The sequence below is a fragment of the Laetiporus sulphureus genome (assembly GCF_001632365.1).
Source record: "Laetiporus sulphureus 93-53 unplaced genomic scaffold LAESUscaffold_97, whole genome shotgun sequence".
Taxonomy (NCBI): Eukaryota; Fungi; Basidiomycota; class Agaricomycetes; order Polyporales; family Laetiporaceae; genus Laetiporus; species Laetiporus sulphureus.
In genome coordinates this window covers 1-25,159 of record NW_024468606.1, presented here as the reverse complement: position 1 = coordinate 25,159, position 25,159 = coordinate 1, and the positions used below count along the sequence as shown (strand labels likewise).

General features: G+C 53.5%; 11 protein-coding genes and 1 non-coding gene across 12 annotated transcripts; 7 read left to right on the top strand and 5 right to left on the bottom strand.

The window, feature by feature from the left end:
- Positions 1-1,193: 1,193 nt before the first annotated feature.
- On the bottom strand, positions 1,194-2,568 carry LAESUDRAFT_753396 (uncharacterized protein; the record flags this gene model as incomplete). Its single annotated transcript, XM_040911771.1, has 9 exons — positions 2,513-2,568; positions 2,390-2,458; positions 2,309-2,341; positions 2,181-2,255; positions 2,047-2,127; positions 1,714-1,980; positions 1,537-1,659; positions 1,358-1,479; positions 1,194-1,254 (listed from the first exon to the last, which is right to left on the bottom strand). The coding sequence occupies exons 5-9, from the start codon at positions 2,122-2,124 to the stop codon at positions 1,194-1,196; spliced, it is 651 nt and encodes a 216-aa protein (XP_040757748.1). The 5' UTR covers positions 2,125-2,127; positions 2,181-2,255; positions 2,309-2,341; positions 2,390-2,458; positions 2,513-2,568.
- A 2,460-nt stretch (positions 2,569-5,028) lies between these two features.
- LAESUDRAFT_745982 (cytochrome b5) lies at positions 5,029-5,889 on the top strand (the record flags this gene model as incomplete). Its single annotated transcript, XM_040911402.1, has 5 exons — positions 5,029-5,314; positions 5,370-5,438; positions 5,498-5,558; positions 5,619-5,632; positions 5,680-5,889. The coding sequence occupies 5 exons, from the start codon at positions 5,029-5,031 to the stop codon at positions 5,745-5,747; spliced, it is 498 nt and encodes a 165-aa protein (XP_040757747.1). The 3' UTR covers positions 5,748-5,889.
- Positions 5,890-6,223: 334 nt separating this feature from the next.
- Positions 6,224-7,187, top strand: LAESUDRAFT_667123 (GINS complex, Sld5 component; the record flags this gene model as incomplete). The annotated part of the gene is made up of 6 exons (XM_040905284.1): positions 6,224-6,391; positions 6,450-6,584; positions 6,644-6,726; positions 6,796-6,902; positions 6,961-7,033; positions 7,091-7,187. 6 exons carry the CDS (start codon positions 6,224-6,226, stop codon positions 7,185-7,187), a joined length of 663 nt encoding a protein of 220 aa, XP_040757746.1.
- A 501-nt stretch (positions 7,188-7,688) lies between these two features.
- On the bottom strand, positions 7,689-8,209 carry LAESUDRAFT_628955 (histone-fold-containing protein; the record flags this gene model as incomplete). Its single annotated transcript, XM_040903372.1, has 4 exons — positions 7,689-7,785; positions 7,872-7,965; positions 8,035-8,107; positions 8,174-8,209. Coding segments are annotated over 4 exons (300 nt in total), but the record flags the coding sequence as incomplete, so codon positions are not given.
- Positions 8,210-8,353: 144 nt separating this feature from the next.
- Positions 8,354-8,424, top strand: LAESUDRAFT_t99. Its single transcript has one exon. It is a non-coding gene; the product is annotated as a tRNA-Gly (tRNA).
- A 55-nt stretch (positions 8,425-8,479) lies between these two features.
- Positions 8,480-9,639, top strand: LAESUDRAFT_732689 (uncharacterized protein). Its single transcript, XM_040910286.1, has 3 exons — positions 8,480-8,758; positions 8,811-9,155; positions 9,219-9,639. Exons 1-3 carry the CDS (start codon positions 8,553-8,555, stop codon positions 9,301-9,303), a joined length of 636 nt encoding a protein of 211 aa, XP_040757744.1. The 5' UTR covers positions 8,480-8,552; the 3' UTR covers positions 9,304-9,639.
- A 1,334-nt stretch (positions 9,640-10,973) lies between these two features.
- On the top strand, positions 10,974-13,607 carry LAESUDRAFT_745979 (uncharacterized protein; the record flags this gene model as incomplete). Its single annotated transcript, XM_040911401.1, has 2 exons — positions 10,974-11,150; positions 11,289-13,607. 2 exons carry the CDS (start codon positions 10,974-10,976, stop codon positions 13,605-13,607), a joined length of 2,496 nt encoding a protein of 831 aa, XP_040757743.1.
- A 95-nt stretch (positions 13,608-13,702) lies between these two features.
- LAESUDRAFT_732687 (uncharacterized protein) lies at positions 13,703-15,874 on the bottom strand. The gene is made up of 7 exons (XM_040910285.1): positions 15,691-15,874; positions 15,537-15,631; positions 15,231-15,481; positions 14,680-15,178; positions 14,290-14,627; positions 14,158-14,237; positions 13,703-14,099 (listed from the first exon to the last, which is right to left on the bottom strand). Exons 1-7 carry the CDS (start codon positions 15,815-15,817, stop codon positions 13,954-13,956), a joined length of 1,536 nt encoding a protein of 511 aa, XP_040757742.1. The 5' UTR covers positions 15,818-15,874; the 3' UTR covers positions 13,703-13,953.
- A 517-nt stretch (positions 15,875-16,391) lies between these two features.
- Positions 16,392-18,104, bottom strand: LAESUDRAFT_739780 (glycoside hydrolase family 5 protein; the record flags this gene model as incomplete). The annotated part of the gene is made up of 5 exons (XM_040911038.1): positions 16,392-16,841; positions 16,899-17,587; positions 17,649-17,745; positions 17,802-17,904; positions 18,013-18,104. 5 exons carry the CDS (start codon positions 18,102-18,104, stop codon positions 16,392-16,394), a joined length of 1,431 nt encoding a protein of 476 aa, XP_040757741.1.
- A 756-nt stretch (positions 18,105-18,860) lies between these two features.
- On the top strand, positions 18,861-20,670 carry LAESUDRAFT_816752 (glycoside hydrolase family 5 protein; the record flags this gene model as incomplete). The annotated part of the gene is made up of 6 exons (XM_040914809.1): positions 18,861-19,042; positions 19,101-19,120; positions 19,173-19,255; positions 19,318-19,656; positions 19,721-20,170; positions 20,227-20,670. Exons 1-6 carry the CDS (start codon positions 18,948-18,950, stop codon positions 20,668-20,670), a joined length of 1,431 nt encoding a protein of 476 aa, XP_040757740.1. The 5' UTR covers positions 18,861-18,947.
- Positions 20,671-20,745: 75 nt separating this feature from the next.
- Positions 20,746-21,975, bottom strand: LAESUDRAFT_667073 (ribosomal protein S5 domain 2-like protein; the record flags this gene model as incomplete). The annotated part of the gene is made up of 4 exons (XM_040905282.1): positions 20,746-20,853; positions 20,912-21,079; positions 21,133-21,583; positions 21,689-21,975. 4 exons carry the CDS (start codon positions 21,973-21,975, stop codon positions 20,746-20,748), a joined length of 1,014 nt encoding a protein of 337 aa, XP_040757739.1.
- A 109-nt stretch (positions 21,976-22,084) lies between these two features.
- Positions 22,085-24,268, top strand: LAESUDRAFT_816750 (Creatinase/aminopeptidase). The gene is made up of 8 exons (XM_040914808.1): positions 22,085-22,141; positions 22,198-22,265; positions 22,317-22,391; positions 22,444-23,051; positions 23,108-23,322; positions 23,374-23,459; positions 23,511-23,852; positions 23,912-24,268. The coding sequence occupies exons 1-8, from the start codon at positions 22,132-22,134 to the stop codon at positions 24,122-24,124; spliced, it is 1,617 nt and encodes a 538-aa protein (XP_040757738.1). The 5' UTR covers positions 22,085-22,131; the 3' UTR covers positions 24,125-24,268.
- The last annotated feature ends 891 nt before the right edge of the window (positions 24,269-25,159 follow it).

Sequence of the window (25,159 nt, the reverse complement as noted above, 5' to 3'; positions counted from 1 at the left end):
TTGCTTGTACTTACACGTTCCTTAGTCTCTACGCATCTTTGACACTCTTAGGTGAATACAGATGTTGTCTCCCTGCTAGGAGTACGAACGCTGAGTCTCTATGCATCTTCGACGCTCTTAGTACTCCGTAGGTTCTCATAAGTTCGACCCAACCTGGCGCTTTATTCATGGTTGCACATACCAATTTTGATGCGCTTTAGTGGCTATAGCATGCCGTATCACATCATCTTTATTTTTGTGGCATTTTGGGACGTTGAGGAATGCAAGCAGTGCCGCCTGCTTTAATGTGGTCAATGCGTGGGCACCAGGAGGAGACAAACCGGCAAGGTGGAATGAGCGTACCTTGCCAGTTTGTACTCTCGTGTCGCTGTCGATTGAAACGGGCCTAGTGTTTCAGGTGGTTTCGCCATTTCAACATTCTTCTGTTTTATATTGTTTGGACGAAATGCTTTTCTATATCCAAAGAGGACCGAGGCTCACCGACAGCATAAAAGCATTGCATTGGAATGTCCTGCCATGCAGAGCAAAGAGTCTGTTCACCAATCATTAATCATTCCTCACAGACGCCAGTTGATTTTCGTATGCAGGGCGTCGATACAGAATGCGAAACCACGAGTTCATAGGTACACGGGGCTCTGAGCACTTTGAGCATCATCGAGGCATATACGACGTCTATAACATGTCGAATGATAAGATCTCTGGGCTTAGAGGACAGACAGCAAATCACAGAAAGCTTGTGTATCCATACGCCAGTCAAGTACTCCCGATACACAGAGACACTAGAAACCTGAACGCACGTTATAGACGTGAGCAAGCGGCACCTAGATCATGTAAATGTGATGGTGCGGGTCAAAGGAGCGACTTTACGGCAAGGATTTTCACTGCAGGAAGGGTGTTAGAATTTAACCTTTCCCATCAAGCGCATAACTTGGAGAGGAAGGTTTGGAAAAGTCACAACAGGAGAAAGTCAAAGAAAATCTCAAGATCTTCGCACATTTCTCCTCCTTTCTCACAAGGGGCTATCGCACGCAGGCATCTTCGCACTTTCAGCCGAGTCTCCGCGGCGCCTCTCTCACGGCTCGCGATTCATAGCCTCGGCCGTGCAAAAGCTCGCGCGAACACGTCGCGGAGTTGTATCGGGGAATACAATAAGCGGAAATCACGGCGAGGTTGCAGATCATTGGCCTTTCTGATCACATATCCGTGCCTGGATGCGCTGGCATCGTTCCTGATATGCGAATGGTGACAAAGACACTAATATGAAGGAATAAGCTTGACATTTTCACAGGAAAATTGACAAAATAATTGTAATATTGCACGCACAATGCGTGAAGTCATCAATCTTTCCATGACCTACGAGGCCTGAGGCCTGATGATTCCGAATCGAGGCTGAATGCTGCCTTTCGCCACACGGTTCACTCCAAGCAGCACAACGTCGTCGGGGGAGAACGATAAGTGGTAGTTCCCCTCAGCCTGTTTCTACGTATGAGATCAGTGACCCAGGGAGTGTTTAGCAATGAACGACGCCGAACCAACCTCTAGCATGCGGTTGAACTCCTTCGCCGCTATCTGCGCCAGCTTTCCCACCGTGATAGACTCTGGTGGCGTCCTCGAATTTCTAACGATAACTTGTCTGTCATATTCCGGATAGCCGGGCAACTTTGAAAGGCCGTTGTCAGAGGTGTGCTCCAGCGCAAGAAGTGCCGAACGTACCAAGATGCGCAGAGACATCTTTTGAGCCGTTGTTTCGGTGAAAACGAAATCATCGCAATTCGACAGTCGTTCACAGCCGTTAAGTGCGTCAGCTAACATGATCCCGCGCTGATCATCGACAGAGAAGTCAACAAGTCGATACGCTTTGAAACAGCTCTGGGGAGTGTACGCATTTTGCGATATCGGCTCATATGGTGAATCGTGGGCAGGCTGGTCATGATCGAGCACCTGGCCATATGAGTTTGCAGCTAGCGATCCGTTCTCCTCCTTTCAAATGGATCGAGTCAATCATAATCAAACTCAACAACTCATATCAAATGTAATGCCACATACGATCGACGACCTTCCCGATTCTAAGTCTCCCGGAACATCTCGAAGATGCACATGCTGGGAGACCCCCGCAGAATACATGCTCTGAAACTTCAATATGAGCGACATGTAAAGTAATACGCACTTAGTCAACCTACCGATGGCAAAGCAAGCGCTGTGGACGAATAAGACGCATATCTTGCCGCATTAGTTGAATCGACATGACGAACAGGCTTCATGAAGTCAGACCATGTCATCTGAACAGGCATGCATGCAATGAACGTACTCCTAGAGGCGGTGGTTGCACGTGAGAGCCCTGCTATAGGTGCGTGAGACAGAGCTATGTATTTCGAGCTAGTTAGCGTACCGAGAGCGAGACTTGGGATTCTGAGACCGCTGGTCCCGCCGCGACCTCATGAGTTTGAAAGCTGACGTTCTGGACATGAACAACTCTATGAGAGACATACATCGACGCAAGATAAATCCATACCGCGGGCTTGCCGAGCGCATCCTCCAGCTCTGAGCGGTATCTTCCAGACGTACCGGAGGAGCGCGGGAGCATGTCAGGCATACTGCGTTACAGTACAGTGCTTGGTAGGGCATAGAAGGTGAAGGCGGTATCGAGTTTTTATATCATGAGGTGAGGCAGACATGCCGACGGCGTCAAGTCGTAACAATATACGGATATCCTGCAGAACTCGTCAGCACGAGGAGCCGCACTTCCTCTGCATGTTAGCCTCAATACACGCGGAAACGATACGTTCTGAAGCGTGGCCATCGGTACCGGATATCCAGAGAGCACGAAGACGGCCGGAATGCCCGGACGAACCAATTGTGTCGGCGGATGCACAACTTCAGACAACTTTGTCGTTCGCGATGGCCTCCATGACGAGCGCAATGCTTGCTTCTGGAGAAAGTGTAAAGCAAGATAATCATCCGTTCATTCCCCTCATTGCACATAATTCTCACCACGTCCTGGCCATTCCCTTCCGCTGCTTGGCTAAACAGGCACCGGCGACGGACGCACAGTGTCCTAAATGCATCATGGATATCTGAAGACATGCGACCCAGGATAGATTACGAGTAATACAGATATCTGAGCCGGAGCACAGCGGAACGTGCCGCCTTGAGCCCCGACTACTCGTTCTCGTAGAACCTCCGCAGGGGAGAGCCTCTACGGAGTTAATGATCAGTATCCAGATATCTAGAGAGCACGGGGTAGACGCACTAGCGACATCAATGTTCTTCGTCGTCCGGATGCCTCAAGGCAGAGTATAAGGGACTCTGGCATATACAAAAAAGCATCTTATGGATATTACTTCACGATTGGCTATCAATTGTCTGAGCCTGAGTGGCGGATCAGCGGAAAGAATGGTCAAGTGGATACCCAGGCAAGGTGGCTCATCACTCTTTGGCCCGAGTGCAGCGGGAATCGGAGGGACCGACGGTGCGGCAGGAACTTGCTGTATAGAGAGGAAGGGAGGATAAGTGAGAAGCATGACCCAGGTTCCGCGGCGGATATTATCAAGGGACTTCAGGGCTGTGTTCCCGTGTCCAGGGCTGTGTTTCCGTATGCAGTGTTATTTGGTCCTGTGCAGGAAGCTTCGCCACTCAATGGTTCATCACGTCAGATGGGCAGGCAGCTTCGCAACGAAAACACGCAAGGCGCACCAGCCAAAGCATCACAAAGATCCTTGGTACATAGATATCTTGGTACCGTCGGCGACGCGATGAGCGTAGATAAAATTGCATTTACTACGTGAGAAGATTGTGGTCAAGGATATCCAGATGCGTGAAAGCGCTCACGCTGGATGCCGTTCCTCGCGCTAGATTTTTTCACAGCTCGTCGGTGCTTATCGTTCGTCACCCGATGACATTTTCCATGATATTCGCTGGAAGTATGCGGAATCCTATGATTGAGTGTCAGCCAGTGCGACCCCCTCCAACACAGTAGTTGATGTCTTCGAACTTCCACATATCTTCGCCCGCTACTTCGAGCGCAATCGATAAAAAAGAGTCATCTTAACCACTGTGAATTCGGTGCTAGCGTCTGCCATTGGCCAACACAGAACACGTCGTTCTATTGAAGGTATTTACCGCATTACGTATACGAGCACCGTTCATATTGCGAGAAGTGACGAGCAATAAAGACTCAAACATATCCTTCGCCATGCAGTCCTCATAGATGCAATCATCATCCGACAGCGTTTGCGCCCCGCAAAGCCATACCCCATATAGGACGCATCTTCGAAGACAGTGTCTAATAGTGCGGATGACTTCATAGTTATCCGCGCGAGGGCGGCAGGAACACGGACACAGCAGCAAAAAAAAGTCGACAGCGCGAGAGGGACTCGTTTCGGAACAAGCCGCGCATTAGAACCAGGATGAGGGTGGAATGACGTGTAACGATACCTAATGGTTATAACAGTCAGGCCAATGTTCCATGGTATTAGCAGGGAGATTCGTTCTTGCAAAATACTACCACGCAGACGTACCAGATGACTGTTTTGCTTGCGTATATTCCAATTAGCTGATCGGCCTTGCCAGATCATACATTACAGAATCGCGAGACCTCATTCTAGCAGCAAGGGCCAAGCCGGACTATTCTAGCCCGAAAGAACCCCCGTAGTAACAGTTTGAGGACCAGATAGCAGAATATGCTGAGCTTCACAACATTGTGCGAGATTCGTCACTTGTTGTTCCATGGGTGTCCTCCACTTAAAATTGCGGGAAGCCATACGAGAAATGAGCGAGCCCCGACGGCAGCCTTAGGTGTACCAAATGAGTTGCAATTGATGTGGTAACGCCTCCTAGATGAGCGCAACGGGGTCGTACCTGCTGGTACACAAACTCAGTGAAACTGTCAAGGACAACGCGAAGCTTTGAACATAAGATGGTTGGGCGCTGTTACCGGGATTAATGTCTCACGCCACCAGCGCGCGCTTCCGGCGTAATTGGGAGATTCGGTGGCACGATACCGTTAAGCTGTTCACCGCTACCACCACGATGAGTTTCAACCTAGGCACACCAATCAATACGGCGCTCCTGCTGTACATCCTCTACACTGTCCAGCGTATTCTGTTCCCCTCGAATGCTGTGCCGAAGACCGTGCCAAATGAGTTCAAGGGCGGATACTCTTGGATGCCCAAATCCCATCCTCCGACACTACTCTTCCAAACGTATACGCCGCGCACTCTTCAGCCATTCAATGGAGAGGAGGGCAAACGCATTTTGCTCGGTATCAACGGCATCGTGTACGACGTGACTGCGGGGCGAAACTTCTACGGACCGAGTGCGTTCGAACCTTGGTTTACCGTAATGCACAGCTTCAATGCTTATCTGAGCAGATGGAATGTATGCGAACTTCGCCGGACGCGATGCGTCCCGAGGCATGGCGAAACAGTCTTTTGACGTTGGTGTGTAACCAGCTTCCATACGGGTCTCTCTCATGCTAAGTCACGACCTCGACATGCAGAGATGCTCACTCCAGTGGACCAGCCTTTGGATAAGCTGGATGACTTGAATTCGGAAGAGATGTGCGTTGTCCGTCTAGCTTTGTCCAGACGTGGTTCACTAACATGTTGCGCCGTCCGCAGCGAGAACATGAGAGGTACGTGTAGCAGTATTGCCATAGCATAAGGTCTAACCACAGCGCAGGCTGGATGGAGCACTTTTCTGGAAAATACATCGTCTGCGGAAGACTCGTCGAAAATGACGCCGTTTGAGATGGCCTATTACAGACCGTTTTCCGTCGATGTCGACCAACTTGAATTGATATCTGCTGTGTGCTCTGTGATGTCCTATTTCCGTTCTATGTAGTCTTCTTGTACAACGTATAACGTCGTGTGGAATGGATTGTGTTCTAGCTTTGTTGTTCTTCTGGTAGTTGTGTTGACTCTCAGCAGCCGCAATCATTCTCGGTAGAATGGGCCATCGCCCACCGGCGCTTGGTGATCGGCGCCACCGATCAGCTACGTGATTTCGGGGCGCGCTTGAGTGGCCAAGTTGCTGGACAGACGTACGCTCTTCTTCGTTGATTACAGCCACCCGCGACTTCCAGCCTGAAATCCCAGCTTGACATTAATCCCAGCTTTCCCTGAGGACTATAAGTACCAGAATGTCCAACTGGCTGGACGACGACCTCGACGCACCCTCGTTCATGGAACGCGCGCGAAATGTGCCTGACGATGATGATTTTCCTATGCCAGACGACTTTGGTTTGAACGCACATATCCTGCCTCAAGAAGTGGCAGAAGAGACACAGCTTCAGCAGCTCATACGGCACTGGATGAACGAACAACACGCGCCGGACATCCTCCCTGGACAGGAGATGCTGCTCGGAAGGATCCTGGACCATGTCAAGAAGCAGGTGAGCGTTGCAAGAGCATCATCGGTGGGGAACTGACTCTGACCGTGCTCAGCTCTAGTCGGATGATGTCCAGCTGCTTCGCGCAGACCCGGACTCCTCGGAGGATGAGCATTTCCGAATTATGCTTGTGCAAACGGAGATCGAGCGCGTCAAGTTTGTCGTGCGCTCCTATATACGTACGCGATTACACAAGGTGAGAGTATCTGTGCGTGGTTTGCCACGACTAGCTTTGACGTTTGACACCGTGTCCAGATCGAAAAGTACGCAAAGTGGATCAGTAAGACGCCTGAAGTACAGGAGAGGTTATCAAAAGCTGAGCTTAAACACGCCAGACGGTAAGTTCCCGTCTCGTTCTCTCACTATCTAGGAAATCTTAAACAAGGATTCACTTCGCTATGATGTAGATATGCACGACTGCTCGAATATCACCTGACTCAATCTGTCCTACAAAGTCTGCCGCCAGAACAGCGGTCTCTTGAGGACGACGTGCCTTTCATCATGCCTCCCATGAGTGCGAATGTTATGCTCTGTCCATCGCGCCATGGTTGAAGGTTTATAATCCTGCACAGCTCCCGAGCCAGACGGCATGCGTCCGGTTTTCGTTCACGCGCGCCAGACTTGCCCACCCGTTCGCTTACCAGAGTATGTTTCGCGGTTATGAAGTGGAGTTCGGGCTGACACATGATTATTGGCTTATAGTGGGACGGCAATAACGATGGAGAAAGGCCGAATATCGTTGACGCCGTACAATGTCATTGAGCAACTGCTGGCAAGAGGCGAGGTCGAGTTGATCTGACGGAAGGCGAGACTGTCGCACCCGCTATACCCTATCCTTGTAACAGTTATTACATTATATTGCTATTTACACGTTGTGATGGGTATATTGCAGCGAGCGGAGGGCGATAGACATACGCTGATGAGCGTACCGATAGGTCCGCATAAAAGAGAACATAAGACTACTATACACCAGTTCACGGCCTCACGCGACGTTCATCTATCATCCCTCCCAATCATCCTCGTCGTCGTTATGCCGCCTTACGGCAGCAGCAGGAGCGGCCTCGTCCTCTTCACCGCCAGCACCCTCCTCCTCTTCCATCTCCACGTCCTCCTGCTCCTCCTCCTGCTCGGGCTCCTTGTCCTTCTTCTTCGCGCGCCGCCGCCCAGCCGCAGGTGCCTCTCCCTCCTCCTTTCCCTCCCCGCGCCGTCTCCGCTTGCGCGTAGGCGCGGTAGACGCGTCGCCCTCGGCGAGCTTCTTCCCCTTCCCGCCGCGCCGTTTGCGCCCTGTCTCTGCCTCGAGATCTAGGTCGATGGTTCCACCTGCGGAGGGATCAGGTACGCCCTCTACGATCTCCTTCAGGAAGTCTAGCATCTCAACTGTCTCCACGGCGTGTTTCCTGGGTCATTTCGCGACGTCGTGACCGTAAGAGAGTAATGGTGACTATCAGCATGCGTAGGAAGTGTTGAGACAACGGAAACGCACAAGTGGTACGCTTCAACGCGTTTTGCGCCGCGATCTGCGGTGACCTTGTTCGCTTCGTCCACGAGCATCGCGAGGAACAGCTCCAGTGCTTTGGCTGCCAGCCCGCCCGTCATGGAAGAGAAAGGATCAGCGATGAGATTGCATCTGAGCCTTTACTACTCACAGATGACTATTGGAGTCGCCTGCGCGACCTTTCCCACTTCCTCATCCTTCTGCATTATACGCTTGATGCGTGCCTGCGAGGATGTGGCGCATTGTGTGAAGACTCGATCCGGACAAGGTCAGAAAGTCCTGCTACATACGACGGGGAATTTTGTCGTCTTGTTCTTGTTTTTCATGATGAGGTATTTGTTTGGCGTGCCTTGGGGGCCTGTACAGCGAAGAGCAAACGATGCGCTGAACGAAGTGGCCGCTTTCGCAGCTAGAGTGATAGGATGTCGAAATCAACCTATATATTAAATTTATGACGGCGATCGTGTATGACACCGATGGTGAAACGGTATCATGCTTGCCTTCCAAGCAAGCGGCGCGGGTTCGACTCCCGCTCGGTGTATTTTTGTCGATATATAATGCCACGCGTTTGTGGCTGGGCGGCCGGTCGTCGCGAGCCCATACACATCTCCGCTACTTTGACCCCGTCAAGCTGCGGTTTGGGTACATCATTCTACATTCGATCTGACCATGACTCTCACCGCTAGACCCGCAATCAAGAGGCGAAGGCTCGCAGGAGATCAGTATCCATGCACGGTCAATGCCGTGCATGAGCACACATTGCATGCAAGTCCATCCGAAGAGGTCGCACTGATCTCTAATGCGAAATCTGTCATGTGTGCATCGTGCCACCGAGGTGCCTACGGGAAAATGTCGACACTGGTGCAATGCGCTAGGTATGCATCCTTTGATGTTCACCAGCGGAGCCACACTGACCTGTCCATGCAGGTGTAAAGCGCCGACGTGCATGATATGCTCACGGACGTGTACGGCCTGCTATCCGTCGATACCGCCCACACCCGCCCTTACGCGCTCGTCGACGCCGAGCGCATCGCCACTGCCGTCGCCCAAGCGTACGGCGCTTGCCTTGAACACGAGTGCGGCCAATGCGAACTTGACGGTTGCGCCATGCTCTGTGTTTTCCTCTGGGCAGAGGCGTAAGCTTCCGGCCTTGGAGATGGAGGAAGATTGGAAGCCGTATCCGGGCTGTGAGGATAAGTCTGTCAAGGATGAGTCCTTGTCGGGCTGTGGAAGGACGGTGTGCAGGGATTGCTGCTATGAAGACCCGCATAGGTGTGTGCATTCCTCGTGCAACGTGGCTAAGAGCTCACAAATCTCTCTTGCATGCCTTTACAGTGGCACGACAACTTGTTACGATTGCTATGGTCATCTGCAACGCACATCTGTGCAGGCCTACGACCATACCTTGAACAGCCACTGACTGACTGTTTCGCTCTCTAACGTTGCTACCATGAGTTTCCCGACGGCTCTTACATGCTGACGTACACACTTCTCTCAGTTACTCACATCGCTAGTGTCGCTAATCTCATGGAATGTCTCATGCTATATGTCCATTCATCCTCCGTGCAGTCTCCATACTCCATACATGTTTAGATACCACATCGCGACCTCAGCCTATAGGATGTTATCTCGACTAGCGACTGATCCCTTGTCGTCATACAGATTAAGACCAGAATGCCCAGAGGATGCTGCCGCTCCTTTCATGGTGCATATTGTACTAAACACACCGTTGCCGAATAGCAGGCGCTACTCCGCTAGCTATTAGGTGAGGCAAACTTATAAGGCCCGAATGGACATGTCGCGCAAAACAGTATGTTCTTCCGCGCTCAACAACGCACGATACGTCGCCGCAGCCAGCATACTATCTTGAACCCTGCGGCATGCATTTTGATGAGATGTCTGCTAGTTCGCCACCTGGGACTATGCTACAAAACGGTGCGCGGAACTGCTACATCACCATGGCGTGAGACCAAGCAGAGCTCGACCGTGCGCCGCTAGCCTGGTCGACATGTACTGATTATGCCAAGATGGGCAGGACGTGCTCGACCCAAGGGTCTGGCTTGCAGGTAAGCCACGGAGGCTACAGCGAGATCATGAACGTGAGGAACCGCGGAAGACCAATTATGGTCAGTTCGGCTCCGCACAGCAACGATGACGTTTGGCTGGATGTGGCTTAACGATCATCTAGGGCGGCATAGATGGTCCGCTGAGGGTAATGGTAGAGACAATCAACGGCGTCGGACAGACCAACGGCTTGATCGCATTCAATGCAAGCCTATGAGTGATGGAGAATTGACCGGTGTTGCGTGTGTATGCACTTCACGCTACGTCCCGCACCGTGCAGGAGATGAAGCGTGTAAATGACCTATTCGGAACAATGACAGCGCAGCGAAAGATCGGACAGCGCGATGGAAACGGATCGATGACATATTCATTGCATGCCAGCGTCCTAACAGCGCAGGCCAGTCCGAACTGGAATTTCCAACGACGCACATGGACATTTCTGGCGCTGTAGAATAGCGAGCCATGAAGTTGGAAGCGTGATGACGCTGCGAATGTCTGAGAAATTTTGTATAAGAGAGTCGAACGGACATCATCACCTTTGTCGCACTGCATGTGGAAAGCTCATCCTGTCGAAAGATTATTTCTAGACTGCATCAGAAGTGCTCCTGAGTACCATGCAGCGAAGGAACATATGAACGAGGATCCGAAATACAACGAGGCCCGTCGCGGTAAGAATGTTGCCGCATTGAAAGAGAACCGCGGTCAGATAACCCTTACACGAGGGTTATCCAGGGGTTATCTGCACCTTAAATCCGAACGAGGCAGTCACCTTATTGCTACCATCATCCTCGAGGAAAGCGGCGCCGCTCCTTTCACCCTTCCTTCATTCATGCTTTCCTCTCTCTGCTGAACTTTGGTCTCCCACAGCCGGGCTGGTCTTACTCCTTCTCAGCACAGACGGTCTCCTGGCGTCGCGACGAGTCTGGTCTATCTCGTTGCGAAAGGAGTGTTGTCTGGTTTCTGGCCTCTCACGTTCCCTAATACCTTACCTGTCGTTCCTCGTGCTCCTCGCGTTGAGCTTTCAGCATGTCAGCTGCCCCCACCGCTCGTCCCGCGCGGGAGCAACCCCTTGAGAACCGCGCGTCTGTCCTGCGGGCATCTATCTTGGAAAGCGCACTTGAGCTCGGTGTCGGTACCAACTGCACTGTAACGAAGTGGATCTTCAGCCCTGTAGACGAGGGAAGTGAAGATATCGACACCGAGGTCTGCCACACCTTTATCAAGCACTCTATTGAACTTAGTTGTTTCCCACAGAGCACCGTGTCCCCGAGCTTGACCTACGCATCGACCTCGACTTCAGATGATTCCTTCTTGTCCAGTTCCACGTCCCCCCTAGTCCAGCCCGGTGCTGGAATTATCCCTTCTCATGAGTCAGCAGGCAAGGTTGTCGGCTCAGTGGGCCAAGCATCCTCGTCAATATCTCGCAATGGGTCCGCCATAGCAGCTTCCGACGCGACACAACGCATTCATTTCGACCTGAGCGCTACCCCGGAACCGCGCACCATATCACCTTTTCCGCCCAGTCCGCGCAATGGGAGATTGCGCCGACTATGGTCTAATGGATCGGACAGTGATGGAGGGTATTTGAGTGATAGCGGCAAGAGCAAGAAGGACAAGAAGAAGGATAAGAAGGCGAAGAACAAGAAGAAGGACAAAGAGGACGGGGATGGCACGGAGTACGAAAGCGATGGGGGGTACTTCTCGGAAGCGAGCAGAACGCAGCGTAAGAAGAGCAAGGGCGAAAAGAAGTCGAAGGCGAAGGCAAGTGCCACCGACGCGCCCGCAACGGATTACGAGACGGACGGCAGCACCGGGCGCTCTCGTATCAAGAAGGAGCAACGGGCACGTAAGGGCTCGCTCGCGGCACCGACTGACGATTCCGACGGCGGAAACCTGTCGGAGGCGTCTACGAAGCGCAAGGGTTTCTTCCGCCTCAACTCCCGGTCGCGAAAGAAGCGCGATGCTGCTGAGGGGAGCCCTTCGCCGGAGGTGCCGCCCGTCCCGGCTCTTCCGTTCGTCTCGTTGCCGATCGCGGAGCGGTTCCTGCGCACTCCCACTCCGAGCTCGACGGATGGATCCTCGACGGCGAGTACCATCACGAGCCAACACCTGGCGGCTGATCATGAGAGCTTGATGTCGTACACCTCGACGGAACGCGAAGAGCGCGCGGGATCCATGATCGCGCGCGAGGGCCTCACCAAGGCATTTCGCGACGCACAGTCTGTGCACCGCCCCAGCATCGACGTGCTCGCGACGTTCCGCAACCTGGCAACCGTCCCGAACTCGCCCAGTCCGTTGAAGACCAGCACGAGCGTCCCGTCGATGCACCCGTATGCTCGTGCCCAGGACACGCCCGACTCTCCTCCGCAGCGATCGCTGTCCCGCAGGGCATCTCGCTCGCCCCCACTAGTGAAGGGACCGCGGCCCATCATCTCCCCTCCGAACACGGCGATGCTGTCAGCAAAGCATGTCCCCACGCCACTCGACCTTCACTCGCCCACCTCTGTGCGTTCGCATATCGCTCAACGCGTCCACACCGCCACCGACGGCGAATACATCCTCGTCACGCCGACCCAGAACGCGCGCGGCGGATCGACGTCGCCACCCTTCCAAAGTCCCGCGAGATCTGCCTCAGTGCGCAGTACCCCGTCTCCCTCTCATCAATCGGCCTCCGCGCCGACCAGTCCGCCTCCCGTTCAGTCTCCTCTGCGCCCCCATGTCCTGGCATACTATGGCATTCCCCCTCCGACGCCTCCTCCTCAGGGACCTCTTCCAGAGCCACCCACGTCTCCTGGCTCTGCCATACCTCAGGCTAGCCGTTCCACTTCAACAGAACCCAGGAATGGCTGGCCATCCCCGGCTGGGTCTGCGCCCTCTCGCGGACTGCCTGTAACTCCCTCATCTGCATTGAAACTCGCTCTGAGCTCCCCCAACTCTGTTCCGGCTCCGCCTGCTGGCAAGGCATTCGTCCCCATTATCTCCGAGCCAGTCCCCCGCGCGCAACACGGGCGAGTGTCCCCCTTCCCCGCCTCGCTTGCCCAGCCAAAAGAGGAACGCGGGCGCGTGTCGCCGTTCCCAGTGTCTCCCGTCCGCTCTGTTTCTCCACTCCTGTTTGGAAAGAAAGCCGCTGTGGCCACCGACCTTCGGGAGGAAAACGCCGCTCGCAATCCATACATGAATAAACCGACGTCTGCTGATGGCTACGGACCGAACAGCGGCTGGCGCGATCCAAAGATGCTGGGTGCCCAGTGGCAGCCGCGCTCCGCGTCCGCACTGGATGCCCCACGCCCTCGCGCGCTGAACGGCGGGGGCATCCAGAGGAAGGTCTCCTTCGAGGATAACGCCTCGCACGACGACCGCGCCTCGGAGCGAGACGTGGACGACGACCTGTCTCACTACGAGCCAGCCGACGGCGAGCGAGTGCAGGAGGAGGACCCCGAGGACGACCAGTCGCACTATGACGACTCCCGTCCGCCGACCGTGTATGGCGATGGGAGCGAGGTCGAGACGTCGAGCGTGTGGAGCCAGTCGGAGAGCCGTAGGAGCTTTTTCGACGAGGAGAAAAGCGCGAGCGCGCGCGCTCATTTTGTCAGGCAGGTCGAGGCTATGTACGGCGAATACACGGTGCCGCCGGTCCCTGCCCTACCCGCGCGAAACTGAGGGCAGGAAAGTGGCAAGCCCCCAGGGTCATTGGAGCTCTGTAGATCTTGATCATCATTTGTTGCATCGTCGCTCTTTTACTCGCATTGCATTGCATGTTTTCTGCGTATACCGGTCGTAGATGTTTATTATTCTGTGCGCGACCTGCTGTCCGTGTCTGTGATACCTACGTATAAATATATACCTTCGCGTTCGTTTGTACATATATAAAATCCGCTTCTCGCTCGTATGTCGGCGAGCACTATACTGGTGGTACCTATCGTATGCAAATATGGTGTCCGTGATACACGATACTTTAGCGAAAGCAGACCAAGAAGCCCAGAGAGAAAGACAACAAGGTGTCCGCCTACATTATGGTGCAATTACCGTGTTCGAAACCGAGCTCTGCCAGCTCTTCGTCCGCGACCTCCCTCTCATTTTGCCGAAGTTTCTTCTTGGACTCGATTGGGAACCAGTCCTTCATGAAATTCAACAATGCCCAGTCGACGTTCGCTATATGCGTACCCATTGTCAAATCCATCACGCCAAGGACAAGGATTTTTACACTTACAACGGTCAGCTGCAAGGACAGTAGGCGCACGACACATCGGGCAGTGGTCCTGCCCACGCTTCTGCATCTTGACTAGACACCTATATGACACAGTAAGTCAAAACTCTCAGCACAGATCGCGACAAAACGCACCTGACACAAAACAGATGCCTGCACGCCAGCCGAATCGGCTTGAACGCGATATTCGTACAGATCAGACAGCTGTAGTCATCGATGTGCGGGATGATCGGCAGGATCGTCTCCCCAATTGCCTGACCCAGTAAATGCGACAGCGAGACGCTAGTCTTGGAGATGAGCGCCGCTTCGGAGCCGCGCGACTGGGCCGAAGGCACGATGATGGACAGCGACGGGGATGAGGTAGGGTCTGGGATAGCGAACGGGGAGTAGAACGTCGGCGAGAGGGGCAGAGCAGTGCGCTTCGCATGCTTCTTGAGGATCTTCCGGGTCGCCTCCGTGGTCGCGTGCTGGAACTGCACCAGAATTGAGCTGAAGACAATGTGAGTTGTAAAATAATACACCTACCTTCCTCAGATCGAAGATGAATGTGAGTAAATGTATAAACGTCTGCAACGCCTCCACACTCTGCTTCACTTTGAACACGCTCCCGTCCGTGAATCCCCTCTCGTCCAGCCGCTTCAGAAATTCCACCAGCCGTGCCTCCGCATCCTCGATCGTCCTCTCGCCCCTCGAGCACTCCTGGTGACTTTCAAAGATGTCTGCGTCGACATACAGTTGGAACACCTCACGCCAGGCATACAAGTCAGACTTGCTCGTGTGCGAGGGTGTATGGACGCTGACAGAAGCTGGGTGGGTGTCATGAGGCGAATATGGGCGGAAAGAGGACATAGATGACATCGGGCGAGCGGAGAGGGAGATGGTTCGGGAGAGGGTTTTCAGGTTGGCCTCAAATTCCAGCCGTAGGGCGACAAGCCGCATGCTGAGATATTCGAGAGCTTGGGTCAGCAGTTGGAAAAACGCCGTATCAGACACGAGCGGGATAATCAGCTCATGTGTCATGGATCTGCAAGAGATGGTCAGGAACCTCAACATGAAAAACGTGCGGAGAAGCTCACTCGGAGTTGGCTTGCACCGACGGTGACACTAGAGTAACGATGTCCGCATTGTCGGCAACCCGACCTGTTGCGCCCAGGTCTTCACTTTGTTTCCGCTCCTCAGCATTTGAAGCATCCTCGCCTGCATCAGGAGATGTCGCGTGATCGATAGTCACAGAAGACGAAGCGTTGACATCCGGGTCATGTTCTTCAACCAGGAGACGCAAGCGGGGCTCAATGTGGTCAGCTACATTACTGAGCTCGTAAACGACCTGACACGACAAGATATGAGCCATGCAAGGATATCTGCAACGCCGATCGACTTACCTTCACATCTTGCTCGTTCACTCTGATCGTCCGCGACGTGGTAAGATCGGCATTGCCTGGTTGCAGCACCTCATGCAGCACCTCAGGAGACAACCCTACAAACCCATTCATCAACAAGATTGTCACGCAGACACCCAACATTCCTGATAAGCACCTAGCTCCGTGAGCTCGCCCACAACCTGGTTGATTAGCTTCTTGAGCTTCCGGTACTCAATCGCGCTATCCCTGAGCTCCGCCGGAAGGGTGAGCAGGATTTGCTGGTATGTTTTGGAGAAATGCATGCATAACGATGCACGAAGAGCAGAAAACAGCACACAGCCAAACCTTGTCGCCTGACGGGATGGAGTCAGGTCCGAGAGCCGCAGAGCAGCCCATTTAAGAGGAAAGTTATGCTTACATAATATAAGGTTGACGGGCGCTTGAGCCACAACTTGATCGAGATCGTTAACTCTCACGAGAGTCGCTCTGTGGGTTCAGTGATTCGATTGTACATTGTTTAAGTGTGCAATGAACGGATTGTATAAATTTGAATTCATTGCTATTTCTATTTTTGAATACTGCTCGGAACAAACCACTGGCGGTCATCATTCTGCGTCCGGGAGACTGACAGGACGGTCACACGACTGTACTAGACTCTAGATTGTATTGTCAGACGTGGAATATGGTTGCGCCTGCACAGTGGATGCGATGGCGCTGCTCCGGAAAAGTGAGATGTTTCCCCATAACATCGTTCGCTGGCTTGTGTTCCGAGCCGCGCTCAGATCGAATCTAATTTTCTTTCCATGTATTCGAGCTTCATACTTATATGTCCCAAGATTTCGTCCAACTATCCGTACAATCGGTCCGCCTTATAGTTCACTTAGACTCTGCCACCAAACTCGCGTTCTCCGTCAAGATCCGGTTGAGCCCATCGCGACGTAAGCAATTATCGAACGAGAAACTCTTTGCAATCTCATCAAGCTCCTTCTCGCTCTTGCCACGGAAATGCTCCGCCCACGGCTTCACCAGGAACTCGCTCACCAGAATATTCCTCGCCAACCGACCGACGCGGTCGCTGAACTTCCACACCGGGAACGGGTAGAGGTTCTGGTACTCTGCGGGAACCTCGCGCTTGATGAGGTCTATGAGCGGGTCGTAGATCGGTCGCACGGCGGTATCGTCTGCGCCCCACGCGTCGATTGCGAGCCTATGCTTTTGCGCGAGGAAGTCCTTGAACAGCTTCATGTACGGCGTCTCGCGCGAAACGTAGACCATCCCTTGGAAGCCTATATCCTTGTACGTCCAGATCGACCAGCTCAGGCGATCCTGAAACAAAGAATTATTCCCTTTCCATATGCAAATTTTTGCGGAAAGCACACGCACCTGATTGTAGATGCTCAGCTGGTCCTTGAGAACCTTGTATCGCTCCTCGTTGATTGCCTCCGTCCTCGCGCCCTCGTACTCCGTCCGCGCATACACTGGGCCCCACTCGCCATTCCACACGCACAATCCGCGCTCATCCATCCACTCTCGCTTACGCTCGTAGCTCTTCCGCATGCGAGTCCTCTGCGCCTCGCTGTTCACATACGGCTCCGGCGACGCGGGAAACCCAAACACGCTATAGTCGTGTATCGAGTACGCGCAGTTCTCCCACCGCTTGTGCACGTCGCCGAAGTGCGAAAAGTCGGACGCGAAGGTGTTTCCGTCAAAGAAGAGCGCATGATGCGGATCGACCACGCGGATTGCGCGGTAGACGCGGTCATAGAAAGCAACGACGCGGGTGTGGTACGGGTCAGTCGGCTCGTTTAGCGGGTTGTAGCCCGCGATCCAGGTGTTCCCGACATAATGCTTTGCCAGCTGGTCCCAGAGCCAGACCGTGCGATCCTGGAAGTCTTTGTGCTCCCAGAACTTGGCGATGTGCGTCCCGGCATCCGCGTGCCAGTCGGTGTTCTGGCCACCTGGTGCTGTGTGCAGATCGAGGATTGTGTAGATACCATGCTTCGAGCACAGATCAATCACGCGATCGAGGTGCTTGAAGCCTTCCGGCTTCAGCACGCGCGGATTCATGTCATCTAGAAATGGTCTCATTCAGCATCGAATGAGAGCAATCGCCGCAACATCGCATATACGCGCCCTCGAAATGCTTGTAATTGAAGGGAATGCGAATACAGTTCAGCTCCAAGCTCTTGAAGAACGCGGCATCGGCGTCCTGGAAGAAGTATTCCAGGAACTGCGACGAGACCAATCAATCATTGCCCATCGACAGAGCAAAGGATATCTGCACGCCTTGTCATAGAAGAATTCTGACTTCTCCTTGCCAATGACGTCCGCGAGTGCTGCGCGAATCTGGAATTCGCAACCAGGGTAACCTGCGACGATCGTCCATGAGCTTGACGATCCGATTCCATCTACGATGCATACCGGAGATGAAGTTCTCCATGCTACGCAGAGACGATCAGTGGCCGACCCGTGAAGTGTTTGTGAAGAAGATGCATACTTCATCCAGCCACCAAGGCCTGCGCCGCGGAGGATGATCTCCTTGCCATTGTGGTCGACGATTTTCGTTCCAGAGACCTTCAAGTACGCCATGATAAGTTGGATGAACACGCGAAAGATCCTTGGAGGACATGTTTTATAACAGCAGAAGTGGAGCTGGATTATCGTGAGTCATCCGAGCTCTTAGCGTGCTCACGAGCTGATTCATCCAGAGAGCCTCCGAGGTTGCTCCGGGGCGCATCCGCGAAACCTCCGTTTGTTCGTCGTCAATCATTACAATATCTCCTTGGAATCTTCCCTCAGCTAGAGAATAGAGGGAAACGGAATTGAGACTAATGCAAATGTTGCAGATCGCCGATTTCCACTGGGGGATCCAGGAATGTATTAGTATCGTCATCGTACTTGAAGTGAGATTGTGAGATCTGATCCGTCTGATTGAGCATTGGAAATTTGTCGCTGGTTCCGAGCTTCGTTTCCCCGAGCCGTAATCAAGACCCTGGCCACCTCTGCAAGGATTAGGCGGTGAATGCCGGTCCTCACTGCCGCGACAAGCAACGTCTTCGTTAAGCTAGGAAATTGACTGCTTTCCGGCGGATGCAGGATAGTGTCGCCTTGAGACCTTCGGGAGGGCCATAACACTGATCTTACCAGTGTTGAGAATGAGATGACTCAAGTTACTCAGCGCTCATAAAAATCATGGTTTGTACTTGAAACCCCGGCCAGCTCGACTATCGCCTCCTGTTCGAGGTCCTGACGACTCGTAGATTCTGTTATTTTAGTTCACCGAGCCCCTTGCGACCATAGCCACCTCCGACCATCATGTGGGCCTCTCAGCTGTTACCTGGATGACAAGCCCCACAGGTTAAAAGCGTACTGCCGCGATAGAAGGTAGATGTGCAACGTTCAAAGACCGTCGAACACGAGTGCGGCCAACCAATGTCTAGCTTTCTCCGCGTCGAGGGCACGAAGATTGTCGATGGGGATGGCAAAGAGGTCATTTTGAGAGGCGCAGGCATGGGAGGGTGGATGACGTGAGCACTGCGATATCTATGTCGCTTTGACGAGCTGAAGGGTTGTTCGTGCACATAGAATGGAGAACTTCATCAGTGGTAAGGAATGAACGACTGTAATATGAAGCTTACGACTTCATGCGATCGCTAGGTTTCCCCGGATGTGAGTTCCAAATACGCGCTGCGCTCGCCGAGGTGATCGGGCAGCAAAAATCCGAGTTCTTCTTCGACAGAGTATGCATTCCTGAGCAAAATCATCGCTGAGAAAGAAAATTAATGTGTCTGATCATTTACAGTTCCTTGAACATTTCTTTGCGGAGGCAGATGCTGCCTTCTTCAAGTCGCTTGGCCTGAACTGCATTCGAATCGCGATCAACTACCGGCACTTCGAAGATGACATGAACCCACGCGTCCTCAAGCTCGAAGGATTCAAGCACCTCGACCGTGTCGTAGCGGCCTGCGCAAAGCACGGAATATACACCATCCTCGACATGCACACCGCACCAGGCGGGCAGAACGGCGGCTGGCACTCAGACCACGGCGCGCACACAGCTTCTTTCTGGATTCATAAGGACTTCCAGGATAGGCTGGTCTGGCTTTGGACGGATATAGCGAAGCATTACAAGGACGAGAAGGTCTGTCGCCGTCTTTCACTCACCATAGGGGACAAATCGCTCACCCAACAGGTTGGTGCACCAGTGGATTGCGGGCTACAACCCGATGAACGAACCTGCCGACCCCGAACACGCGGGGCTCATCCAATTCTACGACCGCGTATACGCAGCCATCCAATCCATCGATCCAAACCATATGCTCTTCCTCGATGGGAACACCTTCGCGTCTGATTTCACGCGCTTCCCGGACGACGCTGCTGTGCGATGGCCGAACGCAGCGTACGCGATCCACGACTACTCGCTGTACGGCTTTCCCAAGTCACCTGAGCCGTATGAACGCACGGACGAGCAGCGCCGAAGGATGCGGCGTAGTTATGAGCGTAAGCGCGAGTGGATAGACGCGCAGGGCCTCTGTGTGTGGAATGGTGAGTGGGGTCCTGTGTACGCACGGAGAGAATACGATGGCGAGGCGACCGACGAGATCAACGAGCGACGATACAACGTCCTCGCTGACCAGTTGGAGATGTACCATGAGGTGCGTCGGTGATACAGACGTCGCCTCAGAATACTTTACCGAGAGTACCCTTGCAGGACCGCCTCAGCTGGTCCATCTGGCTGTACAAAGATATCGGCTTTCAAGGAATGGTCTACGTCTCTCGCGAGACATCCTACATGCAGCACTTCAAAGACGTTCTCCATAAGAAGTACCGCCTCGCCGTGGACGCTTGGGGTGCAAATGATCGCTTCGTGCGACATGTGTACGATCCGCTGGTCGAACTTATCAAGCGCGAAGTGCCAAACGAAGCCGATCAGCGGCTGTATCCCTATCCAATCTGGACGCTTGAGCGCCGCGTCGAAGCGATTTCGAGGAACACCTTGATGGGCGAGTTCATGGTCCGCGAGTGGGCGGAACATTTCCGTGGCATGGGAGAGAAAGAGTTGGAGCGTCTTGCGGAGAGCTTCAAGTTTGAGAATTGCATGAAAAGAGAAGGATTGAACAAAGCACTCAGGACACATGCCAGTGAGAGCACCTAAGGCACAGTTGGCAGAAGATGGCATTAATGTATACTGTACCATATGCATCACAATACTTTTCTGCCAGGCAGCTGTTCACCGCAGCGCGAACTTGTCTCTTGCTTTGATGTTTCTCCGTATATCTTCATCGCACAGCTTTGACTCTAGAGAATTGAACAGCTCACTTGCATATTTTTGGGAATCCTAACGTTCGTGCTCGCTCGTCTTTTTATTGACAAGGTATGCCTGAGAGGAAACTCACCGCGATTAAAGACTTCGTTTGCTCTAACGACAACTCTCCTGGACCGAGCAGTCGCATTGCCTGTATACGAGGCGGTGAATCGCGAGGGAACGAGAATGCCAGTAGTAGTTTCACGGGAGTGGAGGCCTCTTCAGTCAGTGTAGCGTCCAGGTAGTGAATTGGGGACAGCTAAAGGCTTGCGGTTAATTCAGATCAACCGGTATGGTATAAAAATTACTTACAACGTTCAAAGTGACAGATACTGGCCAACATTCTCTTCCGTCGAGGATCTCACCCTCATCCCAATAGTCTGGGAGCTCAAAATCTACTGCGGCCTTCGCTATATTGCGCGTGTCAAAGCCGCTGATGGTTGGTCCCTGCCCCTCATCCATGTCTACATCCGCGTTTGTAAATGCTGGTTTCTTCGCCTGATACTGAATTGCACGCGTGCGAGGGACCTTCGTGTCCCAAAGCGAGGCGCGGGATGCCGTAAAAATTGCGTCAAGGACATTGCCCGCGTCCGCGAGTACGACGACATCTAGGTGTAGAAGCCAGGCTTTCTTACCTGGCAAGATGCTGAGGTTGGATGGATGCAAAGATGGATGAGCGATGGTTTGGTGGAGGATAGTCGTTAGGTCATATTGGAGCTCGTCGAGGGAATTTGAGGATAGATGAGGGTAGGCAGAGGGAGAGCTGTCTCGGAACAATTAGCTACGCAATCTAACCGCCGTCCTCAACATCAGAGCAAGACGAAACAAGGTTTCCTTAATATTGCATTCAAACAGTTGTCATACGCACCATGTCACTGAGCAAACAATGCGGCCGCCATCAATCCCGTCGCCTGACTCAACGTCCTCCACCTCCAGTTTTGTGGCCGCAATCACCTCTGTGCCGTCCCCGCCTTCCAACGGCGCTTTACCTATGTTCAGCTTGGCACTTCCATTTGCTAAGGGTGCGACGCCAGTCTCAAGCAACACAGTCCGGAAATCAAGGAGTGCGCGTCCATCAGCACGGAGTGGAGGGTCGTTGCGGAGAGAACTTTGAACATATGACTTCTCCGCCTTAGAAATTGATATTGTCGCCATACACTCGTCGAAAGGTGAGGTGGCGGCGGAAGTGGTAGAAAGTAGTGCGCGAGAGGTAGATGATGGTGGCTGAGATGTCCTCGGCGCTCCCGCAACTCTCGCAGCTCTAGCCTATCTGTGCTTCCTGCGATCACCTTCGGAATACGAACGAATACGATGTATCCTGGTAATGACTTATAAAGTGATTGATATATGTGCCTCTATTGAGACGTGACATTGCAGCACAAGCGCATGTCATCAAGACATTCGGCAAGCTCATCGAATTGTTGCCGTCTATGGAGCAGAATGAGGTGTGTAGTCGAATCTTGCTGTATTCTGCTGTTCTGATAGTTTTGTTGCAGCCCCAGATAATATTACTTGCAGGGGCAGTCACGCCCTACAGGAATGATACCGATCGCGAGCTTAGTTTCCGGCAGGTCTTTACACCGTCTTGTCACCGTTTCTTCCTAATCTAACGTCGCATTGCAGGAATCCAACTTTTACTATCTATCAGGATGCGAAATCCCCTCGTCGTACCTCTTATTCACGTTCCAGAACGGAACGTCGCTCTCCACCAACCCGCAGATGCAGTTGTTCATCCCGAAAGCTGAGATTGCGGACCTAATGTGGTCTGTGCCTCCTCCAACCGTTGAGGAAGCATCTTCACAATTTCAGATGACCCGTGTCGAGCACCTTGGGGAGCTTCACGCAGCGCTTAAGGAAGAGATGAAGGCATACCCGTCTGCCACCATCCACATCCTACCCGCTGGATCCCCCCTCTTCCCGGTCCTCTCTGCACAGTACACGTCCACGATGCTGCCAAAGAATGCGACTGCAACTGATGCCTATCTCCTGACCGCTTTGCACCGCGCCAGACTCACGAAGGATGCAAACGAGATTGCAGCAATCAGTAAGGCCAACGCCATCAGCTCGCGCGCTCACGAGGTTGTCATGCGTGTGCTGGGCCAAGGTGTACGCGGTGCACTTCAGCATGGAGAGGGCGCGGGTGTCGACAGGCCTTTGCTTCCTGGCGAATGGCTGATTGAGAAGGAAGCGGAGGCGGAAGCCCTCTTCGTGGCTTCCTGCCGCAGGGAAGGGTATGTGACTCTATCACCTCGCTCAGAAGCTGGCCAGGCTCACCGATGTTATCTAGTTCTGTGCATCAAGCATACCTGCCAATAGTTGCTGCCTCCACTCGTGCTTCCACTCTGCACTACTGCTGCAACGATCGCGAGTTCGCCTGGGGTCCCGTCGCACCCCACTCTCACGAGAACGGCCACCACCTCGCTCATGGAGAGGGCAGACAGCTGGATGCCCAGGTCCTGCTCATTGATGCAGGCTGCGAATGGAATTGCTATGCTTCTGATAGTGAGCCTTGCACATGTCCTCCACAGTTACTCTGGCTGACTGATCTTTAAGTCACTCGAACCATGCCTGTTGGAAACGGAGGCAAGTTCACTCCCGAGGCGCGGGCCATATACGAGCTCGTACTCGAGATGCAACGGGTACGTCCTTCCCTCTTCAATGATGTTACATTCGAACTGAGCCGCTTGCAGCTGTCGATGGAGGCACTAGAGCCCGGTCTACACTGGGACGTGATCCAGCTCCTGTGCCACCGCACGCTCGTCCGCGGCTTCCAGCGACTAGGCATCTTCAAGACGCCCGAGTCTCCCAACTCGGGCTCCTGGAACGCCGAGGAATCGATCCTCGCGAGCGGCGTGAGCACCGCGTTCTTCCCGCATGGCGTCGGGCACTCGCTTGGGCTAGACGTGCACGACGTGCCGAGCGCGAGTAAGCCGGAGAAGAACGACACCATTGGGAAGGGAGTGGAACTCGGACACGAGTCATTCTACACGTATTTGCGTCTCCGTCTGCCTCTGGAAGAGGGCATGGTCGTGGTACGTTGATGATTGTCATCGTTCTGCTGCCTGTGGTCATACTTACCTGCATCGGACAGACGGTAGAGCCTGGCATCTACTTCTCTCCTCACCTGCTCGCCCTAGTGCGGGATTCCCGTCACATTGACCATGACGTTCTCAAGAGGTACGAGAGTGTAGGTGGAGTTCGGATTGAAGACGTCGTGGTAATCACTGCCAATGGATACGAGAACCTCACCACGGTAAGGAGCGACACTGCTTGGATCGAGGCCGTATGTTCGGGCGCGATCTGAGGCAGGATCACAACTGCGTTTGTTCCGTTCTCTTTGTAGCACGTGTAGTGCGCAGTGTACTTTTAGGCAGCGTATTTGTTGAGAACCAGACCTGTAAGCGCAGCATCGGAACAGAATATCTAATGCGAAACTGCTGGGAGCCGGTAGTCTGAACTGTAGCAACCGGTCTGCAAAAGCTATCAAAAGGGAGGTTAGAGGAACGTCAGGCAAAATGGCCGAACCATGGGCCCTCCCATGAAAAAAGGTCAAGAACCACTGTTCCATGAATACTCGTTGAATGGCTATCCAAATACTGCTCGTACGCACCCTTCGATCCTGGTCGATGGTCCTATCCTCCACACTGAGATCGCAATAACCGCTCCATTGATTTATATCACGCATGTCTGAAGTTCTATGAAAATTCCGAGACCATCGCAGCCCACGAGAACTATGCGATCAACAGACATTCGACATCAAACTCAGGAAACGAGTGGCAATCGCGGTGACGAATGGATCTGCATTAATGTGACAGTACAATACCAAGAGAGGGCGGCAGAACCCCGATCGAATCGAATGTCATCGCCGTCTCCTGGAAATCGCCTGCGACTGGAACTTCGAAGTCTCGCGCCGTAGTCGCCTATCGCTACGTTAGAACACCCATGCATCGTATCACGACACACCACGCACCGGCTAGCCCGCTCCCTCTCAATCTCCCTCCGCTCAACCTCCTCCGCCGTCAACACCTCAAAGCGCGTCCTAAACTCCTCCGCCTCCGCCCAGTCCCTCCACACGCTCCTAAGCGGCTTCGGGCCCCGCCCGTCCTTCGGCGCGCGTCCCCACCCGAGCCCGAGCCCCGTCTTGTCCTTCAACAGACTCAGCCCGCTCTTATCCCGCGGCTTGTTGGTGTCCTCCGCTGTCTCCTTGCCGTATCCCCCAATGACGCCCCACTCGAGCGCATCCTGCTTGTGCTTGACGAGCTCTTCGTGCACCGCGTGTGCGACCAGCGGCACGGCCTCGCCGGACAGACCGAGCTCGGAGCAGAGCTTGTTCGCGAAC

Bases quoted from the DNA above. Each gene is read 5' to 3' on its own strand.
- LAESUDRAFT_816750 (XM_040914808.1), top strand. The intron at 22,392-22,443 runs GTCTTTACACCG...GTCGCATTGCAG, and splicing joins GCGAGCTTAGTTTCCGGCAG to GAATCCAACTTTTACTATCT. The intron at 23,052-23,107 runs GTATGTGACTCT...GATGTTATCTAG, and splicing joins GCTTCCTGCCGCAGGGAAGG to TTCTGTGCATCAAGCATACC.
- LAESUDRAFT_732687 (XM_040910285.1), bottom strand. From the start codon at position 15,817: ATGCATTTCTCCAAAACATACCAGCAAATCCTGCTCACCCTTCCGGCG. The intron at 14,628-14,679 runs GTAGGTGTATTA...ATTCTGGTGCAG, and splicing joins TCATCTTCGATCTGAGGAAG to TTCCAGCACGCGACCACGGA. The intron at 14,100-14,157 runs GTAAGTGTAAAA...GTACGCATATAG, and splicing joins TGTCCTTGCAGCTGACCGTT to CGAACGTCGACTGGGCATTG.
- LAESUDRAFT_732689 (XM_040910286.1), top strand. From the start codon at position 8,553: ATGACTCTCACCGCTAGACCCGCAATCAAGAGGCGAAGGCTCGCAGGA. The intron at 8,759-8,810 runs GTATGCATCCTT...CTGTCCATGCAG, and splicing joins ACACTGGTGCAATGCGCTAG to GTGTAAAGCGCCGACGTGCA. The intron at 9,156-9,218 runs GTGTGTGCATTC...ATGCCTTTACAG, and splicing joins TGCTATGAAGACCCGCATAG to TGGCACGACAACTTGTTACG.